Genomic DNA, 22839 nt, shown 5'->3' with positions numbered 1-22839 from the left:
TAGCACGTCATATTGTACGTGTACAGGTTAAGCGGCAATTAGCGATTGGTTTTTGAATAAGCTAGCACAGCGTGCCGAAGGGAAACAACAGCCTGCTCTTATCTCGTCCGGAGGACTCGCTCGCCGAACGGCAAGATGGCGGCGCGGCGCTCGTCTCCTGGACGCTCCTCTCACTGACCTTTTTCTGTATATGGTGCCTTCTATCTTGCAGGGGAAAGGGATCGAGTTCTCCTGAGATCACAAGCACGCACGCACACCACCATCCGCCTGCACACAACCACAGATCCTCCCCAATTCACAAAGATCACCGTCGCCCAGAGATCAGTCTCGCCGCCGTAGGCGAGCTGGGCAGGATCGATCTCGCCAGTCTCGGAGAAATCGGCTTCGTCGTCATCAGTGCTTCTTCCCGTCCGTTCTAATAGCAGTGTCTCATGGTTTAGGCGAAATACAAGACCATGGCTTCATGTTAGCTGGGTATTTATGTTTCATGTGGGTTCAGTTACATAGTAAAATAATGAAAGGGCTGAATTGATTTTTATTATATTTTTCCTACTTATTAACTATTACATCTATAGTTTCAATTAATGAAGTTGATTGAATTAATATATAATTGATTTTGATTTTTTTTATTCTTCTTATTCATTATTACCTCCTAGGTTTAACTACTTGGGAGGAGCTCCAAAAATACCAAATCTTCGGGGGAAGGTTTTGCTCTTGATTTCTTTGGAGAAGATGGTTATATAAGGTGAGTTTGTGCCATTCCAACCTTCTTTTCAACATCTATCCATCATTTCTAGCTTTATTAGCTTTGGAGTAATATAGAATTGTTTAATTAAGTTTCATTTAGGGTAATATAGAATTATTTTTTATTAAATTTCTTCCTACTTATTAGTTAATATAACATAGAAATCTTGTCATAGGTTGTTAAAGATGGATCAAAGAGCGTGGATGTGTGGTATACGGAGACATTCGCCTACTTTCATGTTAGAGGTATCGAAGTTTGTGGAGGCTGCGAAGAAGCACGCTCGCATTTGCAAGACAAAGCAAATACGTTGTCCGTATTTTGACTGTAGCAACAAAATTGTATGGGAGGATACTAATGTCATTAAGAGGCATTTGATAAAACGAGGTTCTGTGGATGGAAATACATGTGAAATGTTGAACCTATCTTTTAGTTGTTAAAGGAAGAATTTTATTTATTTATTTAGCGAATGATAGGAAAAAAAACTATTGTGTCTAGACTAGACTAGACTACAATAGAGAAAAGGGGAGGGGGGGACTGTTTATGTGGGGCAATGGTAATGTGTCGTTCGTACACTAAATGGAACAACCAAACAAGTGCAAATATTATGTTTGGAGCCTTGTATTATGTAGCTACCTGAACGTCCAAGACGTTGTGCTGAACGTGGAAGGTTTCATGTTAGGTGCGCGTGAGAGGTGAGACAAGCAACTCAAGAAAGATCGTAAATTCTGGACAGCCACAGACCATTCATTAGCACCCTCAAGCTCCCAATTAGCATCACTACTGACATAACCAACAAAAATATTTTACATTAAGCTCCCTTCAGACCTTCTCATATTTTTTCGCGTCCGAAAGACAAATTCATTTGACCTTGTCATCCAAGCATCAACCTGACGACCATTTAGAACCGACAGTAATGTTCCCTTATTATCTCTGTTGGTCCCATTTTGAACTATCGATAATAGTAGGATTTATTATTATCAATTGTTTTTCCCAACGCTCTACTGTGCTTCTATCACTGGTTTTAATGCAACGTCAAGGATTCAATTTTCTGTAGTACTCCCTCCGTCTCAAATTATAAGTTGTTTTAGCTTTTTTAGATTTATAAATTTTACTATACATTTAAATATATATTATGTCTAGACGTATAGTAAAAAATATGAATCTAGAAAACTTAAAATGATCTATAATTTGGGATGGAGTGAGCACTAGTTTGTGACAGTAGAATTAGGGTCTTTCCAAGTGTGTGAAAACGCACACCGCGTACCCAAACAGCGTCCGCAACGTCGAGGACCCATGCGAACATTCACTCGCGTCTGGATTCTTGAGCCGCTGGATCCGCGCCGTAACTTGCATGCTCTGCGTCAACCTCGATCTCAATCAGTACGTGCATTACCAGAAACAATCTTAAATGAGATCTGGATAGATACTTCTCCCCTAGTGGGTCAAGGCATGCATCCAAATTAGTTTAAGGTTAATGCATGATGCCCTTGGTGCCGTTGCATGCTCCAAAAAAACTCGTGCGGATTCCTTAGATTATGATCTGTCTCTTATAAAAAAAAGAAGATGCTAGGAAAGAAGATGCCCGCGTCAAGTGCTCAGCGCAAAAGTTTAGCTAATTAGTTAGTTGCATTATTTTACTGGCGTTGCCATCCCATCTGATGATATAAAAAGCTAAGTAAGCATCAAGATTAGACTGATCATCTCAGTCCAAACTAATAAGATGACGCTCTGGCCCTCGTCTTTGTGTCCTCATCCTCTTTGGCTGCAGCTCAGGGCTCCCTGATGCTAGCTGCTCTCCTACCAAGCCTGTCAGTTCGAAGGGTCAAACCTTCAATGGAGTCTCATGGTCGTGGATGAGATCAGATTTTTCTTAGAAAAAAAAGGTTATAGGAATTGATATTATTACTTCCTACTAATTCTTGGAATCTATCTAAACAAATATAAGCGCGTGATGGTGGCTAACGCGAAACTGTATGCAAGTATACTTATCATCTGTATCTGACACTAATAAGGACTTTCGAAGCGAATTGGAGAGAGAGATCTGTAGGGTTCATCTATATCCCTAAGACTATGAGTCGACTAAAGAAGAATACATCGAATAAATATTTATCCTCGCTCTTTGATATATATACGTTGGTTATATATAACTATGTTGGTCTAAAGATTCCCGAGCTTTATACCCTATATACGTATGATAATTAGTGTATCATAAAACTCTCCTCTCCATCCACTAATAATTACAGGTCCCCTCCAGGCTTTGTTTCAGAACAAGGAAGGGATTGAGGTGAAAATTAGTTCATTTTTCCACAATATTGAGGTATGTGTTTATCTAAACAAACGCCCTAGCTAGTGGGGCTTTCACTAGAAAGAGGTTGTTGATTATTTTTTTCACTCGTTGGCACATGTTCTTTTAGATTAGGTGATGGTGATTACCCTAATAAGAAGATGGTGCTATCTCCAATTGGAAATACATGTCATTTAGGACACCGATGTGGTTTATATGGTGAAACTTTGACTAGCAATATGTATGAAAATATCACATCTCAAACCAAGATAATAAATATCTTGGAACTATTTTTCATGGTGAATCTACTAACATCTATCTTATATTGTCAAATTATTTATTCTGTATATATTAATGGCCAAAATTTAAGAACTTTGATAGGTAAGAAGTACTAGTTCAATTATAGAAAAAGCTTCGTTTGCGTTAGCATAGTATAGCCGTTCCCAACGTCCTATATATACCTTTCAACCCTAGAAAAGAAGTCCTCAAAATATGTTCTCACATATGTCAGCCAGATTGGACGTATCTGAGTTTTGACATATAATACTAAAACAATATCATCGTGCGATCTACGTGCATACTTTAAAATTTCGAGCAGCCACATACAACAGTTGGCATGTATCTAATTACCTGAATCAGATAGCTACGTACTTTTTTTTTAGGAACAGATAGCTACATACTTGCGCAATACTAACTTTTATTTCCTCTTGAATTTGTTTGGGACTAGGGAGATAGGATTTGATCCTGGGTCGAATATAGTAGCTTAGTGAAAGAACCTCCGTTCCAAATTGTAGGTTATTTTAGCTTTTCTAGGTGCATAGTTTTTGCTATGCACCTAGATATAGTGCAATCTAGATATATAATAATATCTATGAACTTAACAAATCTAAAACGACTACAATTTGAAATGGGAGGAGTAGGTACACATTGACTATTCTACTCCACAGATGAGGACATCTGGCGACGTACAAGGCTTTCACGACAAAACCGATATGGCATCAGGACTAGAGCGAACCAGACGTTCTTTAGTTAGTTTGGTTCTACGTGGTGCAGCATGTTCATCCAGGTTAATAATTCGAATAACTGACTCGTCAAAAGCACTCATGTATTTTTTTTCTAAATTTATTCAAAAAATAATAACATATTGTGTCCATATTATATAGTTGGAGCCAACTTTTGTGACCGCCGTACGCCTCCACGTTGTAGAGGCCGAGCTCGAGCACTCCCGCTGTTGCAACGCAGAGTTGGAGGAGAGGCTCTAGCAGCTGACTGCCGTGGGCCAGGCATCACCAGGAGCCATGAGGTCGTCAGCACGGGGCTCCGTCCGCCGGTACCCTAGTCTTGTGGCAAGGTCGGAGACGGTCGAGCATCAAGCAAAGCCATCGACGCTGCCGTGGAGTCTCGCCACTTGGCCGCTGGCAATGTGCGTGCCTAGTGTGAGCATAACACCCACAACCTGCTCGATAAAATGTGTGAGAACGAGGAAGCTAAGAAAGGGATGAGAGAAGAGATGTCGAGTCAGCTATCACGTCATTGCTAGTTGCACACGTATGTGGAGGAGCATGCACGGCTGGGAAAGCGCATTCGGTTTTTAACTCCTTTAATACTGATTGTGCAACCGGTATTGCTACTTCGCTACCAAAGGGGGCCTTTAATATCAGGTCAAATAACCGGTACTAAAAGGAGCCTTTAGTACTAGTTATTTATACCAAGCGATACTAAATTGGTTGCTATGTCGCGCGTGGCCAAGGCTAATTTATTACCGGTTGGCATAAACAACACGTACTAAAAGTCTTTTTTCTTTTCTATTTCTTTTATCATTTTATTTTCTATTTCTTTATTCTATATTAGTATTTGTTTCCTTTAGTACTAATACGCTAATATATATATAAAGTTATATTTATCTATAATATTATATATATAGACATCTTCTGCATTCACATTTATGAATAATATTACATTGCATCAACACTTGAAGTTCAACATTTATATCAACTATTCTGAACCTGAGTCCTGACGATGATGCTGATTTGATCCATCATTATGGAACTCTCTCGTTGGATTTACTACCTCGTCCAGAAGAAACTCACCGAGTTGTTCTTGAATTGCCCTCATTTTTACCTCGTCCAGAAGAAACCCATTAGTACCGGTTGGAGCTCCCAACCGGTATTAAAGTGGGTCACGGAGGGCTCAGCCGTTAGACCCGGTACTAATGCTCACATTAGTACCGTGTCGAAAATCAACTGGTACTAAGGGTTAGGATCAATGCTCAGTTTTCCAGTAGTGATGGATCTGCGGTGAACGACTTAAAAAGTCTTTTTAGAGTTTGTGGATCCAAAAATACTTTTTCAGAATTCGACATCATCGACCACTGATGTATTTTACTCTTTCTCAAATCGCAAGGCAACAATCACCTCATCATCGCGGTTCCAAGAATCGATTGACCGTCCAAAGCCCGGGCCGCCGCCTGCCACAGATCTCGTTTGTAAGCTGCGGAAATCCAATATTAGCGATAGTCTGGTGTGTTGACTCCGAACCAATTTACTTGCTGGCATCACTCTGATCTGCTACAAGCTAGGTTGCAGATGACAAGCTCACTGGTATCGTCTATAATTAGTTACTCCCTCCGTTTGTAAGTCTCATTTTGCTTTTCCCGATAGTATTATACATCTAGACATCTAATATATCTAGGTGCATAGTAAAAACTATACATTTAGAAAAACTAAAATAACCTACAATTTGGAACGAAACAGCCACCCCGTAACAATACATACACTTGGGGCCGACATAGAAAGGGTCTGCGTGCATGCGCATCGTAATTAAACCATCTCTGATCATATATTGATCCTGTCATTTTTGGCAACTCTAAGGTAAATACTGTAAGAAGCAAGCACATCTAACCTCTGATCATGCAACTTGCAGCAAAAGATATAATGCTGCTAAAATACTGCCGAAAGAAACAACGTGGGGGTGTGTCTCCTCGGTATTGATAACCTCCACTGCCCTGGACTTCGTATTATACTCCCACTCTGATCAACTTGTTTGCCTACTGTCATCTTCTGAAATTTGACTGCATTTTTTAAAACATCTGACGTAACTGTATATCCGATCCTCCTTTAGACATAGACATCTGTGGCACCTCACCTACCGTACGCTCCTAAAGCAACAAAGCATGTTACAATCAGAGTGTACTAGAGAAATCCCAAGTAAAAATTTCCAAAAACACGAAACAAATTTGAAAGAACAGAAGTGTGGACTTAAGTATAGAGTTCATACTTGCAAGAGCCAGGGCGCAAGGAAGCTAGCCTGGGGTTCCCGATCCCATCTCGAGGCTGCATATACAATTAAGCACATGATTCAAGTGCAATTGGGGTGAGGTGGCAGGTGCATGCACCTGCAAGGGGGTAGCATCTGCAAACGTTCAAGCCAATATATCAAAAGACCCGGCGACGCGCCTCTCCCTTCGCTAGGCAACAAATCGGAGTCATAAACAATCTGCGGCGAACGTGTCTGCAATGTGTGCGCCGTTGAGCTCCGCGGCATTTAAGCCCCCTCTCCGGCCGGTGAGAGCGTCATAGCAGGTAGCTTCTGCTTAATCTTTCTCCGTTTTCTCACTCACCTCGCTCCTTCCCTACCCTCTCGATCGCCTTGCATGGTGCAGTTGATCGATAGAGCCTATAGACAGATTAATTGAAAAGAATGGCATTGCCGCCGCGCCTGAAGAGGAAGCAGCAGCCCAGCCAACCCTACGGCCAAGGAGGCGTCGTCTTTGGCCTCTCTACGCCGGAGCCTGCGCCGCGCGATGGCCGGAAGAGAAGGTATGTAGGTCTACATGCATATAACGAAACTGTAGTATCTTCTGAGCTCTTGGCTACAAAGAATCTGTAGTACTTTCTGTTGGTCCTTTTGCGTAAGATGATTCTGCATATTCAGAACCTGAAATGTCCATTCTGATTGATTTGCGTTCTATCTGCGTCCCACGTTTAGCTGCCTCTTGTTCCTGTACCGAATCTGTCAAGATGCAACAACTATATATGGAGGCATTTCTGCCTTCCTCGATCCTATCCAATCTAGGGAAGATTTGGACAAATAAAGAAAAGGGACATAATAACAGTACAAATATCAGAAATTGATGATGATATATACTAGTAGGTTGTTGCTAGATTTGAATCATGTACTTTGGACTTTATGCTGGCCTCCTTGCTAAAGAAAATGCCAAAAACAATGACGTCCGAAAGCGATCAATTGTCAATCATATTCATATATATCGAAATTGATGAGTGCATACCAGAGTGAACTACACGTCATGGGCTTTAGGAGAAGCTAAAATATGTGTGTATCATGATATAATTTTGCCCAAAGTAATTTATGTTAATACAAAGCGAGCTACATGACCGGTCTATGCTTTCTCTGAATCTGATCCACATAATTCTGGAATACTGCTGCAGGAAGGATAAGCATACATGGATCAAACATACGCTCACGCCGTATTTTGATGGCCACTTATGGAGAAAGTACGGCCAGAAGGTCATCAAGGACGCTCCCTATCCTAGGTATTTTACTTACTGTTAATTAGCATTTCATCTTAGCTTTTTTGTGCCAAATAGGTGACACCAGTTAGAGCTAGCTAATTAACTTTCTCATCAAGCACCGTTCTTTTTTATGCTGCATCAATATAATGTTTGCAGTTGAACTTCAAATATGCTTGTCTCCTCATACATGCATGTAATTGTCATTTGTCACTGGAATGTCACTGCAGGCTATATTTCAGATGTTCTTACCGCGAAGATAGGCACTGCCAGGCCTCCAAGCTGGTGCAGCAGGTGACCCACGACGACCCGCCAGTATTCGAGGTGACCTACATGTACGAGCACACCTGCAACGCGGCACCCGTCCCAACCCCCGGTGTCGAGTCCGAGGACGAGCCGCCAGCATGCGGCGGCGGGCTGGTGCTCAGCTTTGGTGCCTCCAGCAGAAGCGCCGGCGGCCACCATCACCGTGACACGCGGATACAGCTGCAAGAAGAGCGGCAGCAATACCATCAATCTCCGAGCCCGTTCTTGACGATGAACCTTCATTTTTCGAACAGCAGCCAGCAGCATGCCTTCCCTTCGAGCGTCCTGCGGCCGCCCACAACGTCGTGGTCCTCATCGTCGTTTCCGATCATCGAATCGTCTTCGTCGCCGACGCCACCATGGGTAGACGACGACGATGACATCTTGACATGGGACTGGGACACGTCCACATATGATTTAGACGACCATTTGCAGCTCGGCGATAATGTGCAATTTTCTGGTAATATATAGTTACAACGACTATGATCCTTTGCTGAAATGATTAACGTGTGTACGTATTTATATTATATGGATTAAACGAATATTAACTAGAGTCAACATTCTTATGATCAGGGAGTTCGTTTTCACGGAAGCCTGATGGAAGTGCACTTGCTAACCTGGGCATGGGAATTGAAGTGGAGGGTGTAACTTTCTAATTGGAAATAACTAAGGGGCATTTCTGGAGCGGCAGAAGGTGGTGCTCTTCGTTTTTCTTTCTGAATGCGAAAGCTGAAGGTGGAGTTCCATTGTGATATATATCATGTAATGTAATTCATGATTGAAAATCAAAATAAAATATTAACTTTCATCATTACAAGATTTTCAATCTTTCCCTATGGTTTTTCCACAAGTGATGGTCGATATTTATTGTTCTCCTTAAGATTACTATTCCTGTGTTTATGGCCGTTATTGTAGTTTAATCCGGACATTTCATGATGGAGAAAACAAAATTAGCATTAGATAGCTACCGACAACCAGTTCCCACTTCCCAGCAAGAGACTAAGCCTTGAGCACATTGTGATGCTCAAGTCAGGGACATTAAGCACGTTGCACGAATTGTAAAGGAGAAAAGTAAGTTCAAATCAGAAACTAACAAAATTAGTCCACCTACTCTCCCTCCATTGCAAATTATAGTTTATTTTAGTTTTATTCTAAGCTAAACTACTCTAACTCTGACCAAGTTTATAGGAAAAGCCAACATGTATAGCATCTAATAATGTTCTTTAAAAACATCATAAAATATGTTTGGTACTATAGATGTTAATTTACAATCCTCGCTTATATACACCAGAAATAATTAGTATACAAAATTGTGAAATAACAAATATATATACTTGTAACAAACCATAAACACTCGTGAAACAAAAATTTATTTATATGGAACAAAAATATGTACACTGGGAAGAATTAGTGTACGAACTCGTGGAACCAAAAAAATATGTGCATGAAATGCATCATGAACACCCATGGACAAAATTTTATACACCAGGAACAATTAGTATACGAACTCATGGAAAAATATACATATGAAAAAAATTGTAAACACTAGTAGAACAAAAAAAATTATACATAATTAATATGAGCAATCCAAAAAATGATAAAGAACAATCTAATTCAGTTTATAGAACAACAAAATTTATTATGAAATGGGAATAATCCAAAAAAACATCATGGAAAAAATCAACTAAGACACTTTTTATACTTCAACTGAGCCACAAGAAAATTCAAGACAAATTATGCGAACATATAGAAATATACTAGAAAAATAGAATAGAATGAAAAAACAAATAAATTAAAATAAAAGCATAAAAAGAGAAAAATTTGAGAAGGAAATGCAATCAAATGAAAGGGAAAAAAATAAAACTAAGGCACTAAGGGCCTAATTGGTTTGATGCCAAAATATTGGCATGCTAAAGTTTTGGCCACTATTTGGTTGGCTACCAAATTTTGCTCATGTCTCCCATTCATCCTACCAAATGTTGGCAATTTTTTTGCCTAACTTTTGGCTTGCCAAAACTCTGGCATGCCAAAATTTTAGCATCAAACCAATCAGGCTCTAAACCTTAAAATGCTATCTGGGAGACTGGGACAATCATGTCTTATATTTGTATAAAAAACATGTATATCTGCTGCCTATGTACTATTGGGCCGAATTGGGTTGGACGTTCAAGCGAAGTGGCAAATGTTTAAAAAGTACTTGGGCTGTACTTGGGCCGGATTGTCTTGCTGGCACCACTCTGATAAGCTACAACCCTGCTATTAATTTACTGTCATCCCCTCCCTGATAAAAATACAATATCTATAGGTTGGATTATAAGTGCACTAATAACCAAACTGAATATGAAGCTCTCTTGTTTAGGTTAGAAATTTTGCTTAATATGGGAGTGAAACATGTAGAAGCTTATGGTGATTCTCTACTGGTGGTACAATAGGTTTCCAAGGTATGCCAATGTCTGGATGGGTTTTTAAATGCTTATCTTGATAAATGCTTAGATATCATATCTTGCTTGGATGAATTTGCTATTTATCATGTACCAAGAGAAGAGAATCCAAGGGCTAATGCTCTGGCACAACAAGCGTCTGGCTATGAGTTCAGAAAAGAAATTTTCATGAAAGAAAGCCGAGGGTTATGCCCTGGGGGAGCTGGTCCAACCGCTCTCTCCGACTGGTCTGACCGTCCAGGCAACCAGTCTGACCGGCATGTCTGCTGAAAATCCTACTTCGGCCATTGAGTGTTCTAAATTCATTGAGGACAAAGTGGATGATTGGAGGAAACCTCTTATTGATTATTTACATAATCCCAGGTGCTCAGTTGTCAGAAAAGTTCGACAGTGGGCTTTTAAGTTCACTTTAGTTGATGGTGAATTATATTGTCGGACTGCGGAGGATTTTCTTTTAAAGTGGTTGGATTCTAATCAGGCTAGAGTGGCTATGGGAGAGGTCCATGAAGGGATTTGTGGTACACATCAGTCAGCTTCTAAGATGAAGTGGTTGTCTTAGGCATGCTTGCTTTTATTGGTCTAATATAATAGCTGATTGTTTCGCTACTACAAAGGATGTGGAGAGTGTCAAAAGTTTGGGGATGTCCAGATGGTACCTGTTGTGTTGATGTATCCTATTATTAAGCCATGGCCTTTTCGAAGATGGTGATTGGACTTTGTTGGTAAAATTCATCCTCCTTCATCGAAAGGACATATTTTTGTGATAGTGGCTACTGATTATTTCACCAAGTGGACCGAAGCAATTCCCCTCAAGAATATGACACATCGGAAGGTAATTGAGTTTGTTAGAGAACATATTGTGCATAGGTTTGGCATTCCACAAACTTTAACAATGGATCAAGGGATTTCATTCATCTCCATATTATGCTCAAGCTAATGGCCAAACCGAGTCTAGCAACAAGATTTTGATTAAGCTCATCAAGAAGAAGATAGAAGAAAATCCTAGAAGGTGGCATGAGGTATTATCTAAAGCTTTATGGGCTCATCGTATTGCTAAACATGGTGCGACTAAAGTTACTCCTTTTGAGCTTGTCTATGGTCAAGAAGTCGTTTTGCCCGTTGAGGTGAATCTAGATGCATATAGGTTGGCTAAGCAAAATAATCTTGATGTTGATACTTATCATGCCTTGATGATGGACAATGTTGATGAGCTGATCGACAAGTGATTGGAGGCTTTGAAGGAGATCGAGAAGGACAAAATTCGAGTTGCTAGAGCATATAACAAGAAGGTAAAGCTAAATCTTTTCAGGTTAATGATCTGGTTTGGAAGATAATTCACCTATAGGGACCAAGAGCAACAAGTTTGGCAAGTGGTCTCCAAGTTGGGAGGGGCCATACAAGATTGTGATGGTGCTTTTTGGGAATTCCTATATGGTGGAAACTTTGCAAGGACAGCGGTTGCCTAGAACTCTTAATGGTAGGCACTTGAAGAAGTATTATCCAAGTGTTTGGTAAGATGCTTGATGTAACATGGCCGGTATCTTCAAATATTTCCCTTAGAATGAATGGCCGGTGGATTATGTAAGGAACATCACCCTTAGGCTTATTTTTGTTTTCTGGTACGCAATGCTTTACCAAAAACAGGGGGCATACGTTGGAGCCTAAAATTGGCAGCAAGCCGATCCGGATGGGACCAACCGGTCAGACCGGTTCCTCCAGGCGGTCTGACCGGTCTTGGATCCTATAGCTGGTCTGGCAAGACCAATCGGTCTGACTGGTCCAACTCTAGTCTGAGTAGAATTGAGGAGTCCTATTAGATTAAGGTTTGTAAGAGGATTTTTTTGCGGGGCAAGACCTCCCCACCCTATAAATATAAAGGGACGCGGCCGATTGAGGCTAACACCCAATCAAACAAAACATTTATCTTTACTTTTATCTCCTTTTCCAACCCCTTTTCTTCCCTCCTTTGTCTCGACGGCGGTTTAGGATGTTCTGAGTGGCCTGCCAATCTCAAAGCAACCCTAGGTGCATCATCCCTGATGGGGTCCCTCCCAGGGTGGTGAACGTAGGTTTTCGCGTTGCCCCTATGCAAATCGGTCTGACCGGTCAGAGGCAGGAGCCTCGCGAGGTGAAGTTCCATCGCACATGATCTAGCGCAATTCGGTGTGTTGGCTAGAAAAAACGTCAACAATATCATGATAGATGTTGACAACTGTGAAATTGCATTGCGTATTTACTAAACTACACTTACCATATGAGTTTCTCATGCCGTAGTCAGCAAAATTGAACCTTTGTGAATCAGAATATTTATGGGCCTTACAGCTAGGTACGCAGTTGGTTGCATAGGATTGAGAGAGTTGCAAGGAAGTGTCTTTCTTAATCTCTTATTACAATATATGAATTTGGTTTCCCATTCCGTATGGTTGGTGCTATCTAATATTTAATCATAACTATGACAGATGTATAAACAACTATGCTTAACCCTGACTTCATACACATACCTATTTCACGGGGCTGCTAGGTTCTGCAAAAATAAACAACCATACTATTACTTCTTTGTGATTTCCTCTCTCCAACATGTTTAAAATTAGCCCTTGCATGTACGATGGAGCAACACCCACAATATATTATTTTTCAGATTTCTCTTCCTATTTTCATTAAAAAATATATCAATTTTGACAGATCTGATCAGAAATTCTATATGCATAGGCATTTTCAGAGGCTGCAGGATTGTTTGCACATTGCCTTACATGTAAGATGTTTCTATTGCCTACCCTTTTATCAGCTAAAGCCAGTTTCATCATATTCTTGACAGAAGATGGCGTATTTCAAGACCGGTTTCTAAAATAGGATCAAATGAAAATATTGTTCTATGCAACTCTTGCATGGTTGTCTGTCGAACATAGTTCAGTTCTGCACAAGTCAGCTGAAGGTCGCTTGCAAATTCTGGATGTAGTAATATGTTCTCCATATGATCTGGCTCTTCATAGATTAGCTTTGGTTGGTCAGTTGTCTGCCAACGACCATCACCAAGTTTGTAACAGAATTAAAATATCACCACGTTCATTTTCTATGTAATTGTTAGCAAATTCCTCTGTTTACGTGTATGTATTGCTATGACGCTCCTAACCATTCGCAATCAGAAGATGCAAATATTCCAAAAGGTCCAATGATGCAGACTATATATGATGCTGATTCTGTAGTCGAACCAAGACTAATCAGAGCAAAATGACCCACCCTCAAATTAGCAAGCACGCGAAACAGCCCACTGACGAAACAGCGATTTGCGAGCCTGCTCTACCTGCGGCGGCCGAAGCGACGGCCCACGAGCCCACCGGCACCCCGCCGCCCAATCAGGATCCTCTACAATAATATCCCAATCTGTCCGTGCAACACGGTCCCACTCATCATCCACCACGTACCCCCAAACAAAGGCAAACACCTTTGAATACACGGATCCAGGATCCGCTGCTCCCCCCGGGGCCCCGGTACCAAGACCCAACGCCTCCCCAGCCGAATCGAACCTGCCCCTACAACCCACCGACAGGTGGCTCCAGCATCTCCCGACCCCACATGTCAGCCTACCCTCACGTGACCGGGGCGGGACAGCGCGTGGTGTACGAACCAGCCGCAGCAGCGGTGGCACCGGCAAATCTTTTCGAAACCGGGGCGTCAGCCTGTCACTGCCATTCCGCTCCGCGAAGAAATCGCAGGGGAGCGCGTGCGTGCCTGCCGAGCTGAGCAGGGGCAGGCGCAAGTGCCGAGCGAAAGCATCCCTCAAGCCGTCACCTCCCGCCGCGGCCGCTCCGTAGGAAGGAAGGAAGGAGGGGCAATGGAGAGGGCGGTGCCGGTGCGGAAGCCGCACACCTCCACGGCCGACCTGCTCACCTGGTCGGCCACGGGCCCCGACGCGCCCGCCGGGGCCTCGCCCGCCGCCTCCTCCCGCCCCAGCCTCAAGGTTCGTTGCTGTCGCCTACCCGATGCCGCCGCGTTGGTGTGCTGGTTTGCTACATCTGCGTTCCTGCCCGCGACGCGGCTGACTTTGTGTGTGGGTCGTGGTGTTTTCTGCGCAGCCGGCCGCGGGGATCACGCCGGCGATGTTCGGCGCACCGGTGAGCGAGCAGGAGGCCGAGGATCTGAGCAAGAGGTGAGATCTGGGGGTTCCCCTCCCCGCATTCGGCCCTGATCCGCTCGATCTGTGTCGTTTGCTCCGTTTCCGGCTTGCTTACTCTGACCCCGATCCGATCTAGCGACGTGCGGCGCTTGCTCTGTTCGGATGCGCGTGCTCTGGTCGACCCGATCGATGTTTCAAGCCCAGCAATCAGCAACCCGAACTGGGTTGCTCGGGTTTTAGTGAGAAGCGCTTTGTGAGAATGGGGTTTAGCCTTCAGCGAGAAGTGACGGCAGCGTGTTTTAATGCTTGCGTTGCGACGCCTTCCCATGGTATGTTGGTAGCTGGAGAGCAGTCGCTTGCAGGCGGTTGGTTGACGCCAAGGAATGGACCGTGTGTGCGTGGGGTACGGTGCAAGCGTGTGATGCAGCTACTGTCCAAATTCCTTGTATCAGTAGGGGATTGTAGGTGGTGCTACAGTACAAGTTTTAAGGACTGACTGAAAGCGATTTCAGTGACACAGAACGCAAGCGTCCGCTTCTAATTTGAATACTTCTAGAGATGTGATACCGTAGTTGTGTCACTACCTGTTTGGTATGATATCTTTTCTGGTACTTCTGGAAGTATCAGCAATTTTGTTTTACTTTGTAGTCTGTTGCAAAATTTTCGGGCAACTGGGATGAATCTTTTGCATCTTTCATTTATTTTAGGAAATTTATGTTTTACATGAAAATATGTACCTGATAATTCTGTGATGGAGTGCTTGCTGTGGATGAAGGAAGATGCTAGCCAAACAGCAGGGGATATTCTAGTTTTTGTCTCTTTCAGCATTGCTTCCAATTTATCTCTGTCACTTCTTCAGCGATAAAATATATTGAACAATGAACACTAACCTTCCTGTTGGCCTATTGTAGTGAAAGGAAATTTTGTTCTGGTTCGAAGTTGAAAGAAATGAGTGGGAGTGGCATCTTTGCTGAAAAGGGTGAAAATGGTGATTCAGAGGATTCAAAATCTGCTAACAAAACTTCCTTGAGGATGTACCAGGTAGTAATCTTTTTCAAATCCTTCCAACCAAACCGCTTGTCCCCTTCTTAGTATTATTGAGGATGTACCAGGTAGTATTATTGTGGTCTTACTTTTCAAAAAAAAAACTATTAAAGAAGTATTTTTGTGGTGAATCATCCTGATTCCTATTATATGTTTATGCGGACGGAATGCTAATCTGAGGCACGAATTATTCCATTTCTGTTCAGGAAAGTTACTGTAATTGATAGTTCAAAGGAAATGCATCTGCTAGAGCTCATATTTCTCATTTTATTAACTTTTGTGCTTATAACTTTTCATGTCTGGCTGTAGCTTATGTTTCTCTAATAATCTTGCATTGGTTGACTCTAACTCACAGAAGTATTGCCTTCTTACTATGTGATTCACCTTTTCATGACAGCAAACTGTGACTGGAATAAGCCAGATCTCATTTAGTGCTGATGGAAGTCTTTCACCAAAGAAGCCATCATCGATACCTGAGGTGGCTAAGCAGCGAGAGCTTAGTGGTACTCTGGAAGATGCTGATTCTAAAACCAATAAGCAGCTTTCTGAAGCCAAGACCAAAGAGCTTAGTGGGAGTGACATCTTTGGTCCGCCTCCTGAGATTCCTGCCAGGCCATTGGCTGCTCGTAACATGGAGCTACAAGGAAATGTGGACTTTTCACTTCCACAGCGAAGCGTCCACACATCGGTTAAAGTATCTAATGTAAGTGGCATTAAAAAATGACCTTCCTGTTGATGTTGTGACATACATTTGACCTATTACAGAAAATTATCTCGAAATATTTTATGGAAACAGATATCAGCTCCAACTTTATATGGTTTATACATGACTGAACATGGACAATGTAGCATTCCATTTTGCACAGTTCTTTATATGGTTTTATATGAACAGCATTGTTCGATTGATGCAATTGTTTGAGTCGCTAACTATTTTAATTCAATTTTTCCTTCATCTAAAAACTCCACTATGCACGTGCCTAATTCTGTACTGCAACACTAGTGATCCCTATTTGATGTACTTGTGTGAGTGTGGTACCGTGGTTTACATACCCACTTCCTCAATACTATTTTAGATCATTATTACATGCTGTTGCTTTTTGTACTAACAAACAAATCTTTCTATGATGAAATGTCTGACCAACTGACAATTGGAAGATGAGCTTTTAGACTGTTGCTTGAATCTTCCTTAAGCTTGATACCATACTGATTTGATATGCTTACTGGTTATTTGTACTATCATTATATAGGATAATAGAAAAGGGAAATTTTGGAGTTTATGCTGTGTTTATGTCACAACAAATGTGTTTGCAAGCCTTTCACATGAAATACACTAGCTAGGCTAACAGCAGCGCTACAACAATCTCTCATGTTTACTTGATATTGCCCTCTTATGATTTGATATTCTTGGAAAACCACTTGTATTAATCCCTTTGAACAAAAGCTAGCTGCTTTTCATCATTTTAGCATGAACATATTACCCTCTGAGTCTATGTCAACTGAATGGCTTTTGCAGCCTGCTGGAGGACCAAGCAACATCTCATTCAGTGAAGAGCCTGTAGTGAAGACAGCAAAGAAAATCCACAATCAGAAGTTCCAGGAGCTGACAGGCAACAACATATTCAAGGAGGAAGCCCCTGCCTCGGCCGAGAAGTCTCTTAGCTCCGCGAAGCTGAAGGAGATGAGTGGCAGTGACATCTTCGCTGATGGGACGCCCGCTCCTCGAGAATACCTTGGTGGCGTCCGAAAGCCCCCTGGTGGTGAGAGCAGCATCGCACTGATCTAATTGTTATCGACTGCTCGAATCCGGACTGGCTAGCTTCCCTCCTCACTGAAGCGCACAGTGTCTGCATTTCTTGACCTTGCTCGAATCTCAGGACTGGTCCTTGAATCTGCATGCTTTGGGGATCTTAATTTACGATGAGTATCTTTAGTCTAATATAATGTAGAGTCAGCAGAATCTGACTCGGTCACTTGGCTCGTATCTGATACGCCTGTGTGTGATCTCATCTTTGGTTTGTGCTACTCATTATGTGTTAGTCTCTCCGAACTGAGAACTTGTGAAATAAGTATTTTGGACTCATTTCTGTTCTTATTGCATCATTGGATGCTTAGATTATTGCTTGTGCTGGTAACAGATACGCAAATCTGCGCAAACGTCAGCTGTGCGTTCTGATATTTGCACTCAAACATCGAGATCTGAAAATAAAGATTAAAATATTGGGAGTTGTTTTCTGTAAGTACGTCTCCTCTAAAAATAAAACATTCCAGTTGATTTTAATAAAGGAAAAAGTTATTTTACTCCCTCCACCTATTTACTTTGTCCACCTCACCTCCTAACCTATATGTTGGCTTAATTTAATCTCTTCACCCATTAATTCCGGATCAAATTACCCCCTAAGCAATATTTCCATAATTGTTGGCTCAATTTAATCTCTTCACCCATTAATTCCAGATCAAATTACCCCCTAAGCAATATTTCCATCATAATTTGCCTACGTGACATTGTTATGACTGAGTCAATTCACGTATGAGGCCAACTAAGCAGTCTGATGTGGACTTTTAGAGTTGAGTCATCAAATTGAGCTGATCTGTCAGCCGTGCCCTAAGCTATAGCCACTCGAACGACCGCGCAGCCCTGCCGCACGAGCGCGCGGAGGTCGACCTCCGCGCCATGGCCTCCTCCTCGTCCTTTGATATCCTCTAGAACGACACCGCCAGAAGGGGCACGAACTGGCGATCCTTGAGCCGGTCGTGCCGCTGCTGAAGCTAGCCTGCTTTGCTCACCCTATCCATCACCACCTCTGCGGCGGCGGCGCTCTTGCCAAGGACAACCACGCACCGCTTGCTCCCGCTCGCCCTACAGTCCAGCACGCGCATGGTGCCGTCGGCGGCGTTGGCTGCGTTGGGGCACCTCGCATGACCGGAACCTAGGCCATGTTTAGTTCACCCCCAACTCCCAACTTTGGCACTATGCAAAAAGAAGATTCCCCATCACATCAAACTTGCGGTACATGCATGGAGTACTAAACGTAGACGAAATCAAAAACTAATTGCACAGTTTTATTGTACTTTGCGAGACGAATCTTTTGAGCCTAATTAGTCAATATTTGGACAATAATTCACAAATACAAACGAAACACTACAGTGTTGCTACAGTAATTTGGGTGCACCCAAGTTGGGCAACTAAACATGGCCCTAGTGGAGAGCTCGTCACCACGTGGCTGGGCATCTTTTTTGGATGATGTTCCGGCAACGAATGAGGCTACGACTGCGGCAGCGGTTGGCCACCTTTGAGGGCGTCTCGGCACTAGTGCCCCTGAGCGTTGGACAGCTAAAACATAAATTAAACCAATGTATAGGTTATGAGGTGGGATGGATAAAGTAAATAGATGATGTATAGGTTATGAGGTGGGATGGATAAAGTAAATAGGTGGAGGCAGTAGTGATTCGGGCGCATTTGTAAGTTCCAGCTAAGGTGCAAAATGAAAACAGGAGCCGACTCCGCTGGGGATCGAACCCAGAAATCTCTGGTTCCGTAGACCAGCGCCTTATCCATTGGGCCACGGAGTCATTGTTGCTATGGGAAAGGTAAAATTATTTTAATATTTAATTACGTTGATCAACAACACTAATCCTGTTATTCAATCTTGCATGACGTATTACAAAAGGCACAGGCATGAATGAGCACTGATTTCGTTTTTACTCGCACAAGTCTTCCTCGGATGACGAACCCAACAGACAAACATAAAGCGATTAACGAATGGAAACGTCCAAGGAAGTTTGACGCCGCCACAAACGAAGTAGGCAAGCGGCCACCATCAGTTCATCAGGGTTCCTCGTCAGCAACCTTCACCGGCGGCTGCACGAACCGTCCCCAGTACCAGTGGCGCTCCCAGACGGCGCCCATGCCCTCGAGCGGCACCCCCTTGGTCTCCGGCAGGAACGCCACCACGAAGGTGGTCATGACGGCGACCCAGGCCGCGTAGTAGATGAAGGTGGCGTACTTGAGCGCGCACAGCATGGAGAGGAACGTCTGCGTGAGCAGGAACGTGGCGCCGAGGTTGACGGCCACGCTGATGCCCTGCCCCGCCGACCGGATCTCCACGGGGAATATCTCGCCGGGGATCACCCACGTCAGCGGGCCCCACGACCACCCGAACGACGCCGAGAACACGCACGTCAGCGCCAGCACCGCGAGCGAGTACGGCCTCGCCATCACGGACCCGCCGTCCCCGCCGATCTGCGAGCCCATGATCCACGCCACCGCGACCTGGCAGATGATCATGACGAACCCGCCGGTCAGGAACAGCGGCCTGCGGCCGTACCGGTCGACGGTGACGGTGGACACGAGCGTGGAGCCGAGGTTCACGGCGCCAAGGATGACGGCGCCCATCAGCGCGCCGTTGCTGCCAAACCCAGCCGTCTGGAACAGCACGGGGGAGAAGAAGGCGATGACGATGACCCCCGTGAGCTGCTGGAAGAGCGGGATCGCCACGGCCATCGCCAGGTGGTGCCGGTGCTCCCGCCGGAGGATCCTCCGGAACGCGCCGTCCTCGTGGGCGCGCGCCGCCGCGACGGCGCGGGCCACGTCCTCGAGCTCGCGGTCCACGTCGGCCTTGGGGCCCCTGACGCGGCGGAGCGCGGCGCGGGCCTCCTCCACGCGGCCGCGGACGATGAGGCTGCTGGGGGTGTCCGGGATGAGCAGCGCCCCGGCGAGGATGACGGCGGCGGGCGCCGCGGCCAGGCCGAGCGAGAGGCGCCACCCCCACGTGGGGATGCGCGAGGTGCCGTAGTTGACGAGGTTCGCCGCCAGGTTGCCGATGCTGAGGAAGAGCTGGAACCCCGTCGTGAAGGCGCCACGCCACTTGGGCGGCGCCGTCTCCGCCAGGTACACCGGCGCCGCCTGCCATTGCCATGCAACATCACGTCACGTCATGAGCTCGTGCATCCAACGTTGTCACGCACGTACGTATCATCGTGATAGACAATAATCAGTCTACTTGCAAAAGGTAACTTAATGACAGGTGTTGATTAAAGTTGAGTCCAAGAGGTTAGAGAGTGATAGAAAGGACAGCCAACTACTCCAAGAAAACCGGATGCGTGCACGAGCGTTGCAGCTATCGATCTAGATGACGCGACTAGGCATCCACTATTCAGTCAGCCGGGGCTTGAGATCGATGGGCTGGCTCAAAACCAGCCACTAGCCCTAGCTACCTCTTTCTCTCGAGGGACAGCGAGCAAACAAAGCAGGACGGCACGTCGCAACAACCCTTCCGATCTTCGCGTGGTTACTGTTACGCTTTAATTTGGCCACGGCCAACTACTCCCCTTGGTGGACAGCACTTATCAGTTATCACTCCATGTCTTCTGTGGGAATTTTACCTAGGAGTATCCGTCGTGCTACCAAACACTTAACCTCAGTGAAACAAAATACTATGTTCGCATCAGTTCAGTTGTCACAGAGTACGCAGACCATACCTCTTTCTTTAAAAAAAATCAGTTCAGTTGAAAAATAAATAAATAGACACCTTTTCAAAACCACGATGAAGGCAATTTTATACAATTTTCCTGCAACAACAATTTCAGCTTTCTATTGGAGTTCCTATCAAGAAGAACGCTAAGTTGTACTGCTACTTGCAACAACAATTTCAGTTTCCGATTGCGAAATTAGGATGGAAGCAGTACATAACATTTGGGGATGCACGATAAGGTAGGTATGACTTGAGGGTTGCGTGCGTAGGTTTGTAGCTTTATCTCTACCTAATATTAAAGCGCGATTGTTTCTTCCAACTGTCATGGTTGTTTTGCAAAAAAAATTCCTCAGCTTTTTTATAATCAACATGCAGTCCACGAGGTCATCCGGCGCTTGCGCGTGTTGCAGCCGCCGCCCACGGCAATACTCTTGGGCAAGGAGAACACCAATAGCCTGCCACCTTGGCCTTGCCTGCGGCGCTGCCAGCGCCACACACCTCGACGTGCTCGCCTCCGCTTCTGCGTCCATCGAGCCTGCGCACCGCATCATCTACCACAGCTGCCACCTCGGCCTCGTCGGCTCCGCCCCCGCGCTTCCCGCCTAGTCGCATCATCCGCCACCATGAGCCGCCGGGTAAGCAGGGCTCGCCCGCGCGCCCGTCCAGCCGTCCGTTGTGGAGGTGCGTCGGCCACCTGCTCAATGGACGGCCACCTACTCAATGGAGGCAAGAACTCCGTGTTCAATGAGCTCATTGCCTCCATCCCCTGATGCCCATCGGGAGAGAGAGCCCGAGCACCGCCTCCGCCAGGCTGCTGAGTGGGTCGTTGACACCACCAAGATGCGCGCTTGCTAGTGAGGATCTGCAGCCTGGCCATCGAGCGCTCATCGTTGGCCTAGATAAATGCACATGTGGCTACCTTCTGATTTGCTTGGGGAGGATAAGATAAGGTTTGTGAGTGAGAATAGATGTGTTTTGCGGCTGCCTAGTGATTTTCTTTGGGAGGACAAATTTGTTCTTGGGTTACCGGGTCGAAGGGAAATAGTAGCCTAATGTGCTTTTTTTCTTTGGTCCTTTTATTTTTTTTAAGGGCTGCTAGGTCAGCATAGGCTAGAATTTGAGTTAGCGCTGGACCCACAAAATTCACTACGGGTAAAGAAAAAAAGGAAAAGGGTCCAATTTAATTCTGCAGATCCTAAACATATGCATGGAGCCACAATGGTAACTGTGACGTACCCGTCACCTATGAAGCTGTTGGGGGGAAATATTAACGACCTCCTTATACCTCTTAAAACAACAATCATAAAGGCTCAGACCCACCTGTGGTAATAGCGATCTCCGCCGACCCGGCATGGGCAAGGAGCATCCCACTCCGCCTTGCCCGACCTAGGGTCCCGGGGTTGGACACGCCCGACCCCTCGCTGGCGAAACTTCGCCTCGCCCGACCCACGGTCCTAGGGTCGGATGCGCCCGACCACTCGCCGCAAGGCTCCGCCTCGCCCGACCCCGAGCGTAGGGGGTTAGACTTATCCGAGCCCACAAGACAAGGGTCCGCCTCGGGCGCAGACCGGCGGACAAGGGCGCGGATCTCGTGGGCCCCCGCTGATCTTGGCATAAATGCGCCGCGGCTCTGGCACGCAGAAAGACACCCACGCTCCTCAACGTGACCCGCCACAAGTACCCGTGCAGTACGTTGTAGCCACGACCGCACAATTTACAGCGGCCGCGGCCTCCCCTGATTCGTCGTAGGGTACTCATTGCATGCGTCGCCCAGTGCAAGAGGGAGCGCTGCCTGTTCTCGCGCTCAGCCTATCCGGCGACAGGGACGCGACGTCCGTGTTCCACGGGCCGTGGCAACTGTGCACGTTGGGGGCGCGTGCTCGCTGTGGGAACAACTGATACCGC

General features: G+C 44.9%; 3 protein-coding genes and 1 non-coding gene across 4 annotated transcripts in view; 2 read left to right on the top strand and 2 right to left on the bottom strand.

Annotated features, from left to right (window-relative positions):
- Window positions 1-6728: 6728 nt before the first annotated feature.
- LOC101760238 (probable WRKY transcription factor 48) lies at window positions 6729-8577 on the top strand. The gene is made up of 4 exons (XM_004977988.2): window positions 6729-6847; window positions 7478-7582; window positions 7789-8324; window positions 8438-8577. The coding sequence occupies exons 1-4, from the start codon at window positions 6729-6731 to the stop codon at window positions 8518-8520; spliced, it is 843 nt and encodes a 280-aa protein (XP_004978045.1). The 3' UTR covers window positions 8521-8577.
- Window positions 8578-13978: 5401 nt separating this feature from the next.
- Window positions 13979-17555, top strand: LOC101764259. The gene is made up of 5 exons (XM_004975764.4): window positions 13979-14263; window positions 14379-14452; window positions 15331-15460; window positions 15861-16166; window positions 16977-17555. Exons 1-5 carry the CDS (start codon window positions 14138-14140, stop codon window positions 17244-17246), a joined length of 906 nt encoding a protein of 301 aa, XP_004975821.1. The 5' UTR covers window positions 13979-14137; the 3' UTR covers window positions 17247-17555.
- Window positions 17556-18959: 1404 nt separating this feature from the next.
- On the bottom strand, window positions 18960-19033 carry TRNAR-ACG. Its single transcript has one exon. It is a non-coding gene; the product is annotated as a tRNA-Arg (tRNA).
- A 10-nt stretch (window positions 19034-19043) lies between these two features.
- Window positions 19044-22839, bottom strand: part of LOC101763861 (sugar transport protein MST1) — a 5978-nt gene continuing 2182 nt past the window's right edge. Inside the window, exon 2 of the mRNA XM_004975763.4 lies at window positions 19044-20366. Coding sequence (XP_004975820.1) covers window positions 19290-20366 — 1077 coding nt within the window. The 3' untranslated portion in view covers window positions 19044-19289. The remainder of the gene's footprint in view (window positions 20367-22839) is intronic.

Source organism: Setaria italica, chromosome VII (assembly GCF_000263155.2).
Source record: "Setaria italica strain Yugu1 chromosome VII, Setaria_italica_v2.0, whole genome shotgun sequence".
In the NCBI taxonomy this organism is placed as follows: domain Eukaryota; kingdom Viridiplantae; phylum Streptophyta; class Magnoliopsida; order Poales; family Poaceae; genus Setaria; species Setaria italica.
This window is presented reverse-complemented; position numbering and strand designations above follow the sequence as displayed.